This window comes from Ambystoma mexicanum, chromosome 14, assembly GCF_040938575.1.
Source record: "Ambystoma mexicanum isolate Mex_15411 chromosome 14, UKY_AmexF1_1, whole genome shotgun sequence".
Classification (NCBI taxonomy): Eukaryota; Metazoa; Chordata; class Amphibia; order Caudata; family Ambystomatidae; genus Ambystoma; species Ambystoma mexicanum.
Genome location: NC_090940.1, coordinates 438,406,902 through 438,424,414, shown reverse-complemented (window position 1 = coordinate 438,424,414; position 17,513 = coordinate 438,406,902). Strand labels below are relative to the sequence as shown.

The following is a 17,513-nucleotide window of genomic DNA, read 5'->3' as shown; positions in this document are numbered from 1 at the left end:
TCCTTCTCCCTCCCGCTCTCTCTCGCTCCTTCTCCCTCCCGCTCTCTCTCGCTCCTTCTCCCTCCCGCTCTCTCCCGCTCTCTCTAGCTCCTTCTCCCTCCCGCTCTCTCGCGCTCCTTCTCCCTCCCGCTCTCTCGCGCTCCTTCTCCCTCCCGCTCTCTCGCGCTCCTTCTCCCTCCCGCTCTCTCTCGCTCCTTCTCCCTCCCGCTCTCTCTCGCTCCTTCTCCCTCCCGCTCCTTCTCCCTCCCGCTCTCTCTCGCTCCTTCTCCCTCCCGCTCTCTCTCGCTCCTTCTCCCTCCCGCTCTCTCTCGCTCCTTCTCCCTCCCGCTCTCTCTCGCTCCTTCTCCCTCCCGCTCTCTCTCGCTCCTTCTCCCTCCCGCTCTCTCTCGCTCCTTCTCCCTCCCGCTCTCTCTCGCTCCTTCTCCCTCTCGCTCCCGCTCTCTCTCGCTCCTTCTCCCTCCCGCTCTCTCTCGCTCCTTCTCCCTCCCGCTCTCTCTCGCTCCCGCTCTCTCTCGCTCCCGCTCTCTCTCGCTCCCGCTCTCTCTCGCTCCCGCTCTCTCTCGCTCCCGCTCTCTCGCTCCCGCTCTCTCTCTCGCTCCTTCTCCCTCCCGCTCTTTCTCGCTCCTTCTCCCTCCCTCTCTCGCCCCTTCTGCCTCCCCCCTCTCTCTCTCTCTCTCTCCGTCTCGCTCTCTCTCTCGTTCCTTCTCCCTCCCGCTCTCTCGTTCCTTCTCCCTCTCTCTCTCTCTCGTTCCTTCTCCCTCCCCCCTCTCTCTCTCGTTCCTTCTCCCTCCCGCTCTCTCTCGTTCCTTCTCCCTCTCTCTCTCTCTCTCCCTCTCTCGTTCCTTCTCCCTCCCTCTCTCTCTCTCTCTCCCTCTCTCGTTCCTTCTCCCTCCCCCTCTCTCTCTCTCTCATTCCTTCTCCCTCCCTCTCTCTCTCTCTCTCTCTCTCTCGCGCTCGTTCCTTCTCTCTCTCTCTCTCGTTCCTTCTCCCTCTCTCTCTCTCTCTCTCTCTCTCTCTCTCTCTCTCTCCCGCTCTCTCTCGCTCCTTCTCCCTCCCGCTCTCTCTCGCTCCTTCTCCCTCCCGCTCTCTCTCGCTCCTTCTCTCTCTCGCTCCTTCTCTCTCTCGCTCGCTCTCGCTCTCTCTCTCGCTCCTTCTCCCTCCCGCTCTTTCTCGCTCCTTCTCCCTCCCTCTCTCGCCCCTTCTGCCTCCCCCCTCTCTCTCTCTCTCTCTCTCCCTGTCTCGCTCTCTCTCTCATTCCTTCTCCCTCCCGCTCTCTCGTTCCTTCTCCCTCTCTCTCTCTCTCGTTCCTTCTCCCTCTCTCTCTCTCTCGTTCCTTCTCCCTCCCCCCTCTCTCTCTCTCTCGTTCCTTCTCCCTCCCGCTCTCTCTCGTTCCTTCTCCCTCTCTCTCTCTCTCCCTCTCTCGTTCCTTCTCCCTCCCCCTCTCTCTCTCTCTCTCTCTCTCTCGTTCCTTCTCCCTCTCTCTCTCTCTCTCTCTCTCTCTCTCTCTCTCTCTCTCTCTCGTTCCTTCTCCCTCCCTTTCTCTCTGTCTCTGTCTCTCTCTGTCTCTCCAACCTTTGGCCCTTTTGTTCCTAGCTACAAGTAGATTCCCTATGTCTGTTATTTGCATATAGAAATGGGCCCCACCTGTTCATTTTCTAACTGTCCCTTGTTAATGTGCTCACAATCTTTAATTGCAGGTGGGGTCACTGTGTCTGTGGTAGCATTCCTGTTCACCATTAAGTTCCTGTTTGAGCTTGCCGCACGTGTAGTCAGCTTTCTCCAAAATGAGGACCGGGAGCGCAGAGGGGAACGCACCATCTATGACTACGTGCGGGGAAACTACCTTGACCCCCGATCATGCAAAGTCTCCTGGGATTGGAAGGAACCTTGCGAAGTGGGGCACACCATGGTGTTCCGAGTGCACGTACGTAAGAAAGTTTTTTTTATTTTTTTTTTATCTGTTCCTTTGCATCTTCTTAACCTTGCATTCAGAACATACTCCACAGTCCTAAAGGTCCTCACAAACCTGAATGATATTTTCTGATGAAGGCGAGGTGACATTAAAACGGGGTCTGTAGGTGGGATATCTTTAAGCAGAGATGTACTCGTGGACCATCAGAATGATGCCCATATGGACTGTTCAATTTTCTGTGATTCTAAAACCTAGGCATGTCTTTTGGCTAGATAACTGAACGCCAAGAGTAATGTCTCTACTTCACCCAACTGTCCTGGAGCCGTAACCTCTGCTATAACTGCTGGCACATCCCAGCACCATCTAGTGTCTTCAAAAGGTTTCTCATCTCTTCTGAAATGGTCCTGAATCTTTCTTTCTCCCCACCAATTACTTCTCATCTTCTCCACAGTTGCCCTCAACGCAGGTGGAGACTTTGCACCCCTCCACACTGTTTCCCACCCCTTTGCATAGGTCTATGATTACTTAGAGCCTTAGTATCCTCTTGTGAGACTAACTACCCCTCCATCCCATCCATTTTTACCTGGTCGACTCTAACACATTTCGGGCCATCACTCATCAAATCACTTTGCTTGCTTGTAAAATCAGTTGAGACACAATCATTCTACCAGTTGTTTACAAAACACATAGATCTGCCACCCTCCAAGTCCTGACATACATCCCTCCAGCAGACCAACATGCAGCCACACTACCACAAACCTTTCTGGCTACATAATCCCTCCCGATTTCCCATCCCCTTTTCATATCCCTACTCCTCTACTCTCCTTAAACTAAGGTCTGTTCATCCCTGACGGCGGCACAATGTGACTACTTCCTGGACAAGCCAGGCATTGTTCGTTTTGGGCAGCCCAGAGGTATAGTAACTTTTATTGTGTTAGTAGCCCAAAGCACCTATATGGTAGCCATTGAGGTATGTGATAAGGCCGAGCAAAGACATGGCAGACACCGTAAATGTGGTTGTCAAAGGAGTGGTTTTATTGGTTTCATGTACAGGGTAGAGTATGGTGTATAAGAACCCATACATGAACTGTTCTCTAGAAATGATATTGTGATCGTTAAGAAAAACAGTGTCAAGGATGGTCTGAAATAAAGTGAAGTTTCCAGTGTTGGTGGTTCACGTCAAATGTATTGAAAATAATAATGGTCCACATGCCTGTTTACTTTTCCTTTTTTTTTTCTTCAGCCAATAACCTCAAACATGAACAATATCAGATTGCAAGTAACATGTGAAGTTCTGATTTTACCCCAACCCCCGTCTAAAAACTCCCCCAACTGGATTCCGAACAAGTGCATATCGCATAGCAAGATGAAAATGCGGTTTGGAAATTGAAAGAATAAAAAAACACTAGAGCATCCCACAGAAAATTTGAGCCTGCTGATCATCAATTTAGAGAACCAGCCACTAGGGCCCACCACCAGAAGGTTAATGTAGTTCCTCCGTAGCTGACAACTCATGCCACAACCCTCTTATACAAACCTACTCTGCGATCAAGTTCCTTATTAGCTGTGGCCTGTTCAGAGAAGCCTCTGTCTCTTACGTAATCCAGGAAAGGTGCCTACGTGCAGGTGTATTTGGGTTTTGAGGAGGACAGTAATGCTAAGGTTCTTTCTATGGCTAATGTTTACCACACTTTCATCCACCAATGTGCATAATGGGGTCCTCTCGGGTTTTCCAAATACAAGCCTGGATTATTCCTGCTGCCATTTGAAAGGTGGGAAATCAGCTACGCCCTCGAGACCGACATGGGGTAGGATCCCTCTTCAGTTGTATCGCCCAACACCAGCCCCATTGAGCTGAAGGGTAATTGTAAGCCTGTGTTCTCTTTTTTAGATTTGTAACGTAGGGCAGTCCTACCATATGGGTTGAGAGTTTTATAATGCACGCCATCACCAAAGTGTGGAAGGTCAACAGGTCTTGTTCTATTTGGACCGAGTGGGGAAGAGAGGTACATCTTTTTGCTGCCTGTACTGTGAAGGTACGACCGATACGTTCTCTCTGGCATTTCGGGACAACTACCAAATTGTCATTGACTGATCTTAAGGTTCTCACTGGTGTGTGTATGGTTCAAATCTATTAGCTAAAGGACTTAAGTTAGACTGATGAAGACTTCTGTACACAATGCATAGACGTTTAAAGTCGATGCGTCTGTGAACTGGCAGCCATTGCAAAGTGCCCAATGCTGGGGAGATATGGCGTGATTTCTTCTTTCAGAAGAGTTCTTGCCATTGTGCTCTGAACGGGTTTCAGTCTTTTTCTTTTCTTACATTATTTTAGTACAGTGCCTCAGAGACCTTGCTTATGGTAGTCTATTGTACAGGATTTGATGGTCTACTGTATCGAATGCCGCTGAGAAGTTTAAAAGAATGAGAGCGCATGATTCTTTTCAATCTACTTTCTCTCATTATGTCCAATACAGACGTAGTGACCATCACTGTACATATTCGGGATCAGAAACCAAGATGTTTTTTATTCAGGACTCCTTTCAATTCCACAAATGATTGAATTTGTGTAACTGCTGCTCTTTCCGTTTGCTGCGATAGATAGGGAAGCTGTGAGATCGACCTAAAGTTTCCCAATACTGTAGGGGTCCAGTGAGGATTTTTTTAACAGAGATTTGATAACTGATTTCTTCTACCTGTCCGGGAAAATTCCTGTTACAAATGTACAGTTAAAGATTTCTAGGATTGGTGAAAAAGCGACTTAATTCCTTTGCTTTTGAAGGCGGGAGCATATCCACTGGTGATCCGGAACATTTAGAAGAAGCTAGGAATTTTCCCACTGGTGGTGTTTTTTCTTTTTTTTTTTTTTTTTTTTTTTTAAATCTTTCAGGACTTGATTGATCCTCTCTTAACTCCTCCTCACCTATATCTGCAAATGAGCTTCCAGGGGGCGCTGTTGTGCCCAACACTGATGGCCGCCTGAGAGGAGAGCTCCGGCCCGTAATCAATCCTTTAATATAATAAATCCTTGTTGGGGCTACCTGAACGCCAGAAAATACACTGACTGGTTAGTGGAGGGTCTGCGGCATTGCCCACCCGAACTTGGGAGGAAAACGAGCACGGACTCGTAAGATATGGGCCAAGAAACTTTCATCTGCAGAACAGAGGAGGCGGCCCGTGTCGCGGCTCCACGCTGAAACAACTATACCCTGGAGGCGTGACCCTGCCTGCAGGCTGAGTGGGGGAGGGGCTACGCTGCGCGCCCTTCGATCCGGAGTCCCGCCGAGGCATTGCTGTTAGCCTGCGGCGGGCTCCACGTCCACCGGCCCCTGGCCCGCTGAGGGGACCTGCCTTTTATACCCCCAAACGCTGCGCCCAGACACCGGAGGTCTGCCGCAACGAAATCCTCAGCCGCGGCCCCCCGGAGCTTGCGGCGCTTCGATCCTACGTCTGAGGGACGCTGACCCATCAGCTGGCCGCCGACGGCCTCCGAGGTCACCTACCCACACGAGTCCTCCTGATCGTGTTGGGGCCGCCCGCTGGACAAACCTCGGCTCCTCCTCCTGACGCTACACTCAGACGGCGGAGGACCGCCATTACGGAATCTTTGGCTGCGGCCCCCCCGGGGCTTGCAGCCCTTTGATTCTGCTTCAGGGCGGCGCGGATCCATCCGCTATCTGTGGAGCCAGGACCGCCGGTGGAGTGTGGGCCGAGATTCTACCGGGCCCGCTGTGGCAGGCGGAGCGGACCGCTGTCGCACGACATCCGTTGATGCTGGGCCTCTACATCCTAATTTCGAGGCGGGGACCCCACCCCCGTGGCTGTGCCCCTGCGCAGAGGGAGCTGGCTTCCTGGATTCCCGCAAACTAGAAGGGACTACCCTCTTATCCCATACCCAGGGGGCTATAATCCTTTGGACCAAGCTTGCACCCGGAGGGACACCTGCCGAAACTTTGGGAGTACAGATCGGGAAGGCCAGCGGAGTTCATATAAGCATCTAAATATTGACTTATAGTCACGTTCTACGGTGTGCACTCCAAAATTTCATCGCACTCCTTGACGGTTGAGCATCGTGGGCCTGACCTGGGTGGCGGGGGCGATCAGCATTGAGGTATACTGACATACTACGCCCATTCGAGACAACTATTTACAACACAACATATACCGGAGTGACATGGGCCGCCACGATAGGAGGGGGAAAGGCCCAAAGAAAACTGGCCCAATGGACTCCTATACCAGCTCCCAACCACACGGGTCCACCACGCCACCGCCTGGGCCAGCGGATAGCCAACCAGAACCCCCGATGGATGAGAGGGTGGGCAGGCTGATAACAATGGTCCAGAATGGCTTTCTTGCGGTCAATGGTAAACTGGATGATATTGGGGCAACGATCAGCTCCTTGAAGGCAAGGGTAGATAAGGAGAGCGCACGTACCACTGAAGCGGAGGGCAGGATCAGCGCTAATGAGGACTCGATAATAAAGCACAGCCGTGACATCGCCCAGCTGAAAAGTGACCTCCAGAAAACCCTAAATAAATGCGAGGACCTTGAATCGCGGTCCAGAAGGAACAACATCCGCCTGGTCGGGGTGGCCGAAACCTTTGGCAAGGGATCTATGGAACGACATGTGGAGAGCCTTTTGAAATCCCTTCTGGCCCTGACTCCTTTTCAGACAATTTTCTTGTGGAACGTGCTCATCGTACCTTGGCACCCCCTCCCAGGCCTGGAGCACTGCCCCGTACAATTATTGCTCGCCTCCTTAATTATAGAGACCGAGACGCTATCCTGAGAATTTCCAGGGAGAAAGGCTCCTTATTCTACGAGAATAACAGGATACACATATACCCGGACTTCTCGACAAATGTGCAATCACTAAGAAGGTCCTACGAGCCAGTTAAGAAACAGCTGAGACTACGTCAAATTCCCTATGCGCCCGCCTTCCCGGCTAAGATGAGGATCCAACATGGGGGGCCGAGCGCATTTCTTTGAAAACCCTACGGAAGCCATGTCGTATGTTGAAGCCTCCATTCCACTCCCCCCAAGGGAACGGGCGGTGAACCAGAACTTAACCGCCCCATCCGGCCGACGAGCCAGAAGACTGTGCTGGCTGACAGACCTTAATCCACACCGAACTATTACAAGGTTGAAAATCCTACGAGCAGCAAGGTGGCCCTGACCACCACATATTTAAAGAAGGCCGTGAGCCCCCCTTGGAAGACGGCCACGTGAGTACAGCTTTCACCCCCACGAGACTTCTCAAGTTATGTTTCAGGGGATACAATTATCGTGTTGGGGTTGATGATGTGGGTGGGAAAATCAAGAAAGGGTTCATCTTGGCACTGCGCCAGGACTGTTTGGGGAAGTTATAATGTTGAAATCAGAGAGCGGTTTTATAGCGAGACACCCGCACCTCTTGGAGACCAGGGCAATGCTGTGGGCAGATGATTATCCCGAGGTATGATTATGACACAGGCTAACAGGGGCTTAAGGCTTAAACATTAAGCTGCTCTCCTGGAAAATTTGTGGGCTTAACAATCCGGTTAAAGCAAGGAAGATCGCAGCATGCATTGCACGCCACAACCCCCATATCCTTTTTATGCAAGAGACACACGCATTGAGGAATGTCCTACCGCAGTGGGGCCGCCACAGATACTACACGGAATACTCGGCGCAATCTAGGGGAGTGTTGACTCTCATACACCCCAAGATGTGCTTTAAATATCACTCTAGTAAGATGGACCCGCAATGCAGATATGCACTGGTATGGGGGGGAATTGGCGGGGCACCAAATAATTCTGATCAATACATATGGACCCAATGTAGACGACCCGCAATTTTACTGCACAATACTTGATATACTGTCCACAACAGGGGAGACACAAATAATCTGGGGTGGAGATTTTAACACGATATTAGATAAATCCCTAGATCGTTCCTCGGCCACCCCTAGAGCCTCATCCAAAGCTGCACTGGTCGTGAAACAGTTGATGGAACAGACTGACATGATAGATGCACGGCGTACATTACATCCAAATGAGAGGAAATTCACCTTTTATTCGTCCGTCCACGATTCCCACTCGCGCATAGATTACTGGCTTATTAGTTCGTCCCTAGCTGGAACCGTTTCTGACTGCGAAATACACCCCCATACCCTCTCGGATCACTCACCGGTAACACTTGACATTAACCTAGGCGACACTCCACCTCCAGCTAGAAGATGGAGAATGCCCCCTGCGATCCTGAAAGACCCCAATATCTGTGAAGGCCTGCATACGGAGATCGGGGAATTTCTGGAACTAAATGAGGGTTCGGTGAGCACCTATGCTACCCTATGGGAGGCATTCAAGGTCTGGATTCGGGGAACCATCCTGGGCAAGTCTACGGGTATGCTGAAATCCGTGCGAAGGGAACTGGGTATAGCCGAAGCCAAAATAGATTTGCTACAAACTGAATATAGCGTCACATTGGACAAGGAAACCCTGTCAAATTCACATCACACTAAAGGAATTTAATGAGTTGGCCAATAGGGAAGTCCTATACCTGGCCGCAATAAAGCTGGGAAATTCTTAGCCAATATGCTTAAAACCGACAGGCATCACAACCTGATCCCCAGCATACAGACACCAGTTGGGGCAATGGTTAATAAAGAACAGGACATTAATTCCACCTTTGCCGAGTTCTACTCCTCCCTCCTACTCCAATCATGATAAAAAAAATCAAAGCAGACATGTTCTGGTACTTAGACGACCTAGACCTCCCTACATTAACCACCGAGAGCCGTAACATACTAGACCAACCTATCACAGTCGAAGAGCTTATAGAAGCCATTAAATCCTTATCGGACGGCCTGAATGCAGAATTATACAAAGAATTTCAGAGCGAATTGGCCCCGCTACTATTGAAAGTATGGGAGGAGGCGATGGACCGTGGTGTCCTTCTGGAGTCGATGCGCGAAGCAATCTTCACCGTCCTTTTGAAACCCCGTAGACCGGCACAAGACATGGCATCCTATAGACCCCTCTCCCTGATAAACACTGATGCGAAGATTTTCGCTAAGGTACTAGCCACTAGACTCCTGCCGTACATGCCGATCCTGGTCCACCCAGACCAGGCTGGCTTTATACCAACTAGATCTACGGCCCTCAACCTGAGGTGTCTATTCAATGTAATGGCACATATAGATCCAGAGGCAAGGGCGGCCGTGGTAGCCCTGTACGCCGAAAAGGCATTTGACTCTTTGTCCTGGACATACCTCTTCCTGGTGCTCGAGCGGTTCGGCCTTGGCCAATACTTTATTAAATGCGTGCGGCTATTGTACACGCAGCCGTCTGCTTAAGTCTTAACTATTACCACTCTATCCCCTACATTTCAACTACACAGGGGGACCAGGCAAGGCTGTCCCGTCTCACCTATACTTTTTGCACTTACCATCGAGCCAATGGCGGAATATATCCGTCAGAACCATTCACATAGAGGTGTTAGAATGACTGGTCCCCAACAGATCATATCACTATACGCAGACGACACCCTGTTGTATGTCCGAGACCCAAAGGAGAATGTGCCACATATTATGTCAGACATACATGAGTTCTCAGAGCACTCGGGATACATAATCAATGTCCCTAAATCTGAAATATTTCCTTTGACTCAGGGTACGGGTGACCTATCTGAGATAGCGGGGTTTAGGCCCGCTTCTACTCAGGTACGATACTTGGGAATCATGGTTGCTAAAGACAGACAAATGCTATGTACACATAACCACGGTGAACTATTGCTAAAGCTCACAACCAAGTTCCAGCTGTGGGCAAACCTTCCACTGTCCCTGTATGGCCGAGTGGTATTACTCAAAATGGTAGTCCTCCCTAAACTCCTATATTACTTCAACAACATCCCGATCTGGCCCGGTAAACCCTTTTTACGAAACACGAGTCACTCGCCTCCTCCTTCATCTGGAACGGGAAGACTGCCAGGCTGAGGTGGGATAAGATGGTGGAACCATTTTCACAGGGCGGTATTGCTGCACCAGATTTCGAACTGTATTATGTAACTGCACAAGCACAATTTGCGAAGCATTGGTTCGATCCTGAGGACACAGCTCCACACACCCCCCTTGAAAAACACGCTGTCCGTCCCAACGACATACTTTCAGTCCTCCTCAACCCTATCTATGGGGACATCTGCCCGTTTGACCCGCTGTATACTACCACACATGCTTGGTCCAGGATCTACAAAAGGATCGGCCTGGAGACCCCCTATTACCCAGAGGTTCCCCCTGTGGAACTTCTCTAGTATTTCCCCAACATTTGATAAAGCCCTTCAACAATCTTGGGATCCCAATAGGCTTTTCACGATGCGGGACATGTTCCCAGACGGCACGTTCTGTGAACTCAGACTTCATTGAGGCGGTGGGAGGAGGCCAGCTCAAATGCTTCCAGTACCATCGCTTGAGAATCCCTTTTGCTGCTAGATGGCCAACATTCCCGCTAGAACCCCAGACACACGAATGTATCAGGGCGGTAGTGTCCACAAATAGCCACAGCAAGAGGGTCTCGATCCTATACTCTTTAGTGCAAACTCATTCCCCTTCACGTAACACGATAAAAGGGACCTGGGAGCGGGACGTGGGCACCCAAATTGACGACGTCAGATGGGCCCGTTATTGTCAACTCACTAGATCTGTTTCTATGAACTCTGGGCTCCGACTGATTCAATTTAAAGTCTTGAATCAACTACACTACGCCCCTGCCAAGCTAGCAAAATTTGTGGAAAATTGTACAGGGTCATGTCCCAAATGCAATGCTCCGAATCCTGGGCCGTATCATATGTACTGGTCATGCCCCTTGATTGTGGAATTTTGGCGGGAGGTGGCAGAACTCCTTGAGGAAATAACGTCAATCCAGGCGACTCTGTCCCCCTTGAAGTACTTATTTGCTGACATTGGAAAGTGAAGGAAACCACTAGACATCTATTTAATATATCATGCATTGTCGCCAAACGCTGTATCCTCAAATGTTGGAAATCTGTAGCTGGACCGACCCGAGCTAATTTCCTGAAAGACCTATGTATGGTAAATGATGATGATGAGGAACTCTTTGTACTATCGGTCCCGACACCCTGTCGCCCCAAAGACATTTGGACACTGTTGCGCCTATACTTGTGTAATCTGATGCCAGACACGGACGCAACGCCCTCATCTTCGCCCTGAAATGTGATAGTTCCCTGGCCATCGTATATGTATGAGTAATGGACTTATGTCCAAATTGTGTTATAATGTTTCTCCAGCATGGGGTCTGGCATGGATTCACATGCTCATGAATATTCCCCGTCGTCAGGCTGGGAATCCTCGGTAAAGAAAAAACCAGTATCAGTTTCGTTTCTGATCTGTCTTTCGTAGTAATATCCAATCACTGGTCTCTGCGTCATACTGACCATAGCCAATGACTGCCCTCTACCTAAGCACCGCCTCTGGCAGCCATCTTCAGATTTTTACCGCACGTTCATGTGTTGGGATCCTCGTGCTATTGCTCTCGAGCGTTAGTGCTATTTTTTCACGTTTTTTCTCAAAAACTTCGTTTTTTCGGTCAAAAGAGCCTCAAGCTCCACCGACTCTCCATCCGATCAACGGGGACCCGTGTCGGATTCGTCTGCGCCCCTCAAGGGTGAAGATTTCGTCGAGCTATGCTTTTGGAGGACTCCAGAAGTTTCTCAGGCCCGGACATGGCCCAGGAGAAGGGATGCTCGACGCCCGGAAATCTGTTCAGGGTCTGCCCTGGATGCCAGCTGCAGAACGTCTTTAAGGAGGACGAACACTCCTTTTGTCTCTACTGCTTACATGAGGACAAGACGCACGTGGAGAAGGACTGTGCGTTTTGCGGCAACATGTCGGAGCGGACCATGAAGGACCGCCATCAACGTCTCGCCAACTGGCTGGAAGGGAAGAGCCCGTCAGGCGAGAAGAAGAAGAAGAAATCTGAGCGGTCTTCTAAGACCTTTGAGGACGCCCCGGCGACGGGGGTCCAACACAAGGCAAAGCACCGCGAGTCCGCTGGCACCGGGAGCGCCGAACGGTCGGGCTCTACGGGCGCCAGGCAGGGCGCACCCTCCCCGGCACCATCAACCACGAGCCAACGCTCTGGGTCGGGTAAGAGGAAGGCCGAGCACCCGGCGAAGCTCCTGGAGAGGCCCCGGTCGAGCTCGAAGGCCCCATCGGAGGGGGAGCGAGGCAGTGTCCCCCCCCCCTCAAGGATAAGGCGGTGAGCGCACCTAAGGTGGTGAAGGCCTTAATCCATCCGGCCAAGCCCTCTATCGAAACTGTCGCGGCGGCCCTGGCTCAGCCTGTGGGGGCTACACCAGTGGTGGCGACCTCGGGACTCAGAGTCTCCCTGCCACCTCGGAGGGAGTCCTCTTTTGTGCCCATCGATAGGGCCCCTGTGAAATCCCCCGTGGGGAAGAAAAAGGGGGGGCAGGGCGTCGTCGTAGATTCGGCCTCAACCTCGGAGGAGGAGCTGGTCGAAGTCTTAAGCCATGGCCTCGGCGTAGAAGAAGACCGGCCCGTCGGGATGGATCCCGACGCAGGTGACGACGACATCATCGAGGGTACCGACGGGGCCCCTGATCGCCCGTCGGATTCCCCTCTGCCAGCGCCGCGAGACAACTCGGCGGCCATTTTGTTGGCTATACAGTCCTTATGCTCAGAGATAAGGACGAGACTACCGTTGCTGACGGAACCTCTCCCGTCGGGGGACCCAGAACCGGGACCTTCTGGTGTTCCCCCTACCAAGAAAAGAAGGATCCACCCTCCGCCTCCTTTTCAGCCGTCGCGCCCCTTCCAGCCCTCCTCCCCGTCCACCCGAGGGGATGATACGGGGACTGACACGGCAGCGACGGGTACGGACGACGAGGTATACGACGAGGATGTACCGTCGTCGCCTCCCACCAGGGCTTCCCCGCCCGACGAGATTGGATCGTTCCACTCCATGATCACCAGGACATCCGAGCTTTTCCAACTCTGCCCTGAGGAGAAGAAGAAGGAAGGTTTCCTTTATCAGCGGCGCGAGGCCAAGAGGAAGACGGTCCTCTCAGTGCCTCTATTGGACGACATTTGGGATGAGGGCCTCACCCTCCTCAAGAACCCTTCCACGACGCCAGCTAGAAGAGACCGGTACGAGAAGAAGTACCGGGTCCCGGACACGGCCCCCCTGTGCCTCCGGGCGCAGCCTACCCCGGACTCCGTCGTCTCCGCGGCGGCCAGGAAAAAAGCGGGGGGGGTGCGGCCTCCACATCGACTTCCCCACCGGACGGCGAGGGAAAGAAATTGGACGCTATGGGACGCAGAGTCATCTCGTCTGCGGCGACGACGATTAAAGCGGCCAACGCCTTGGCTATCGTGGCCCGCTACGACAGGGAGCTCTGGTACAAACTGGCTCCCCTACTGGACTTCTTGCCAGACGACAAGAGGGCAGAGGCCCTGGAGATCCTGCAGGAAGGTGAGATGGCTTCGGACCACGCCATTACCGTTGCGACGGACATCGCCGACACTGGGTTCCGCCAGTTGGGCAACGGCGTTTGCCTTAGGCGGCGTGGATGGCTCAAGGCTACGGACTTCCGTCAAGACGTTCAGACCAGAGTCCTGGACATGCCCTTCGATGGGAACAACCTGTTTGGGAAAACGATTCCCTTCAGGCCATTAAAGCGGACACCGAGACGGCCCGGGCCCTTGGAGTTCTGCAACAACGACGGACGCCCTTTCGGAGCAGCGGAGGCAAGGGTGCCTCCAAAAGTTCAGGCGGCGGTTTCTCCACCTACCGTCAAGCGGCCCGCTCGTCGGCTCAGGAGGCCTACAGAGGACGAGGCAAGTCTGGCGGACCCCGCCGTCGTCGCCAAGGAGGTCAAGGCGGCAAAGCCTCGTCGAAGCAGGATTGAACCGTCCGTGGGGTCGGGCCCCCACCGAAGCACCCCGGTGGGAGGCCGGCTGGCGAGATTCGTCAGCGTGTGGGAGTCCATCTCCACCGACCGTTGGGTGCTGGACGCGTTGGCCCGGGGCCACGCGCTCGAATTTCAAAGAAGGTGTCCGCGCGTCCCCCCCGTGGCCAGGAAAGAACTTCACGTCCCTCAACTTCTCCTGGAGGTAAAGGCGATGCTGAGGAAGGGCGCCATCGAACTCGTCCCAAAGAAACTTCGGGGCTCCGGAGTTTACTCGAGATACTTCTTCGTGAAGAAGAAGACGGGGGGATGGCGCCCCATCCTGGACCTGCGACGTCTGAACAAGTTCATCAAGGCGCAAAAGTTCCGGATGGTCACCCTCCAGCACGTCCTGGGTCAGCTGGAGGAAGGAGACTTCCTGTCGTCGTTGGATTTGGAGGATGCCTACTTCCATATTCCCATCCTAAAGGGGCACCGAAAATTCCTCTGGTTTGTGGTCCAAGGGCGTCACTACCAGTTCAAAGCCCTCCCCTTCGGACTACGGTCGGCCCCCAGTGTATTCACCAAGTGCCTTGCACCGGTGGCGGCGCAGCTGCGCCGCGAGGGGATCCACGTCTACCCCTACCTGGACGACTGGCTCATCCGAGCCAAGACGAGGGAGCTCGCCCTGGATCACACGGCAAGGACCGTCCGACTTCTCACGGACCTGGGATTCTCCGTGAACTACGCCAAGTCTCACCTGGTACCCGCGCAAAACGTACTGTTTCTGGGAGCGAAGCTCGACACAGTGTCTCTTCTGGCCTCCCCGTCGGAGGAAAGGACCAGGTCCATCCTGGGCAAGGTACAGCGGATGTTGGTTTCCGACGCGGCCAAGGTGAGGTCCATCAAGTCCCTCCTCGGAATGATGTCTTCCTGCATCTACCTCATTCCCATGTGCAGGCTCCGGATGCGCCCGTTGCAGGAGTTCCTGGACGCGCGCTGGATCCAAACGACGGGCAGCTTCGAGGAGAGGATCACACTCGACGAGAGTTTCCGCCGAGTGGTCCGGTGGTGGGGCAACCGCACGCATCTGACGGCGGGCATGGACTTCCAGACCCCAGACCACCAGGAGACAGTGACCACCGATGCCTCCCTGGAAGGGTGGGGAGCGCACACCGAAAATCTGCACGCGAGAGGCCTTTGGCTCCCGACGGAGAAGTCCCTCCATATCAACGTCCTGGAGCTCCGTGCAGTGTTCTGGGCCCTCAGGTCCTTCCTTCCGTCCCTCAAGGGCAAGGTGGTGAGGATCTTCACCGACAACACCACCACCATGTTTTACATCAGGAAACAGGGCGGAACCAGGTCCCCAGCGCTGTCCAAGGAGGCGCAGGACCTGTGGCATTGGGCCGTCGCCCAAAGGATGTTTCTGGTGCCGTTTCATCTGGCAGGGATAAAAAACACCATCGCCGACTCACTCAGCAGGGAGCTGCGCTCGTGCCACGAGTGGGAACTACGGCAGGATCTAGTGGATCGCCTCTTCCGACGGTGGGGCACACCCCAGATCGACCTGTTCGCGACGGCGACGAACTCCAAGTGCCGAAGGTTCGCCAGCAGGTTTCCCCAGGCGAGGAGCATGGGCGATGCCTTCTCGTTCCCCTGGGAGGGCCTGTTCCTCTACGCGTTCCCTCCTTTGCCACTGCTAATCCGGCTCGTCAACCAGCTCAAGAGGTCACGGTGCAGGATGATCCTCGTCGCACCTGCGTGGCCGAGGCAGATATGGTTCCCGGACCTTCTGGACTTGTCAGCGTCCCCGCCAATCAAGCTGCCGGTGGACGCGGATCTTCTCTCCAGGGAAGGAGGCGCCATCCTCCACCACAACCCGAAATCGCTGAACTTGCAGGCCTGGCTCCTGCAGCGCTAGAGTTTGGAGGATACGACATACCGGCCGACTGCAGAGAAGTTCTTGCAAAGGCCAGGGCGTCCTCGACTCTTAAATGCTACGGACACAAATGGAAGAGGTTCTCTGTCTGGTGCCACGCACAGAAGATTAACCCTCTACGGATTACGGCTCCCCAGGTACTGCCGTACCTGCTGACGCTGGCCAAAGCTGGACTGGCACACGCGTCCATCAAGATTCATCTTGCTGCGATCTCCCGATACACCAGAACCACGGGCCGGACGTCCTTGTGGTCTCATCATCTGGTGAAAGAGTTCATGAAGGGACTGTTCAGATCGTTCCCGCCGGTGAAGGCTCCGGCCCCGGCGTGGGAGCTCAACGTGGTGCTGACCAAGCTCATGGGACCTCCGTTCGAGCCTCTGCACTCGGCCCCGTTGAAGTTTCTGTCGTGGAAAGCAGCGTTTCTTGTGGCCATCACCTCCGCACGACGGGTGGGAGAGATCCAGGCCCTTTCATGCAAGGCCCCGTACTTGACTTTTCACGACACGAGGGTAGTGCTCAGGACGCACCCCTCCTTCATGCCCAAGGCACCCTCGGACTTCCATCTCAACGAACCCTTGGTGTTGCCTGTGTTCTTCCCGTCACCTTAGTCGCCGGCTGAGAGGACTTTGCACTCGCTGGAAGTGGCTAGAGCGCTGAAGTTCTACGTGGACCGCACAAAGTGTTTTCGGAAGACATCACAACTCTTTGTGAACTTTGGACCTGTCAATCAGGGGAAGGCTCTCTCGAAGGCTTCCATTTCCAGATGGCTCTCCGGCTGTATCATGTACTGTCATCAGTTGGCAAACCGACCGCTGCCTGGCCGTCCGAGAGCCCATTCCACCAGAGCGATCGCAGCTACCACGGCGTTCCTTTCTGGTGTGCCCCTGCTGGACATATGCAGGGCTGCTACGTGGAGGTCGACGCACACCTTCACGAAATTCTACTGCGTCGATCGGGATTCCAGGGAGGAGTCCAGGGTCGGCCAAGCAGTGCTGCGCAACCTGTTCGCCTGAGGTGAGCCTGGTGAGGAGGTAAGATGCTTAATGTTGAGTTGGATGTACTGCTTAATGTTGAGCCTTTGCCACCTCCCGTGGTTGTGCATGTGTGTACTGCTATGTATTCTTTATTCATGAGCATGTGAATCCATGCCAGACCCCATGCTGGAGAAGGAACAAGTTACTTACCTGTAACTGTTGTTCTCCAGCATGGGTCTGGCATGGATTCACATGCGAACCCTCCCGCCTACCCCTCTGCGGCTCTTCACTTGGTCATACTGCCACTTCACGTGCTTCCAAATCTGAAGATGGCTGCCAGAGGCGGTGCTTAGGTAGAGGGCAGTCATTGGCTGTGGTCAGTATGACGCAGAGACCAGTGATTGGATATTACTACGAAAGACAGATCAGAAACGAAACTGATACTGGTTTTGTCTTTACCGAGGATTCCCAGCCTGACGACGGGGAATATTCATGAGCATGTGAATCCATGCCAGACCCATGCTGGAGAACAACAGTTACAGGTAAGTAACTTGTTCCTTATGCAATTAGTCTTGTTGTGAACCTGCTCTCTCAATAAACAAAGGTTTTAAAAAAAATGAGCTTCCAGGGTTGATGGAGTCCTTCTTCTTCCTTGGTCTTCTTAGTTCTTAACTCTTTTTGTCTTTTTTTTCTGGTGTAGGTAGAGGCGAGCTCCCTCGGTGGCCACCTTGACCGGAATGGAACCAGGTCTTGGGGACCCCAAAGGAGCAAGCTCCCAAGTCGGAAA

General features: G+C 53.2%; 1 protein-coding gene across 3 annotated transcripts in view; it reads left to right on the top strand.

The window, feature by feature from the left end:
* AREL1 (apoptosis resistant E3 ubiquitin protein ligase 1) overlaps positions 1-17,513 on the top strand; it is a 1,423,594-nt gene that overhangs the window by 26,477 nt on the left and 1,379,604 nt on the right. For all 3 annotated transcript variants that reach the window (XM_069637637.1, XM_069637638.1, XM_069637636.1), the window contains one exon: positions 1,698-1,924. In XM_069637637.1, the coding sequence (XP_069493738.1) occupies positions 1,698-1,924 (227 nt within the window). The remainder of the gene's footprint in view (positions 1-1,697; positions 1,925-17,513) is intronic.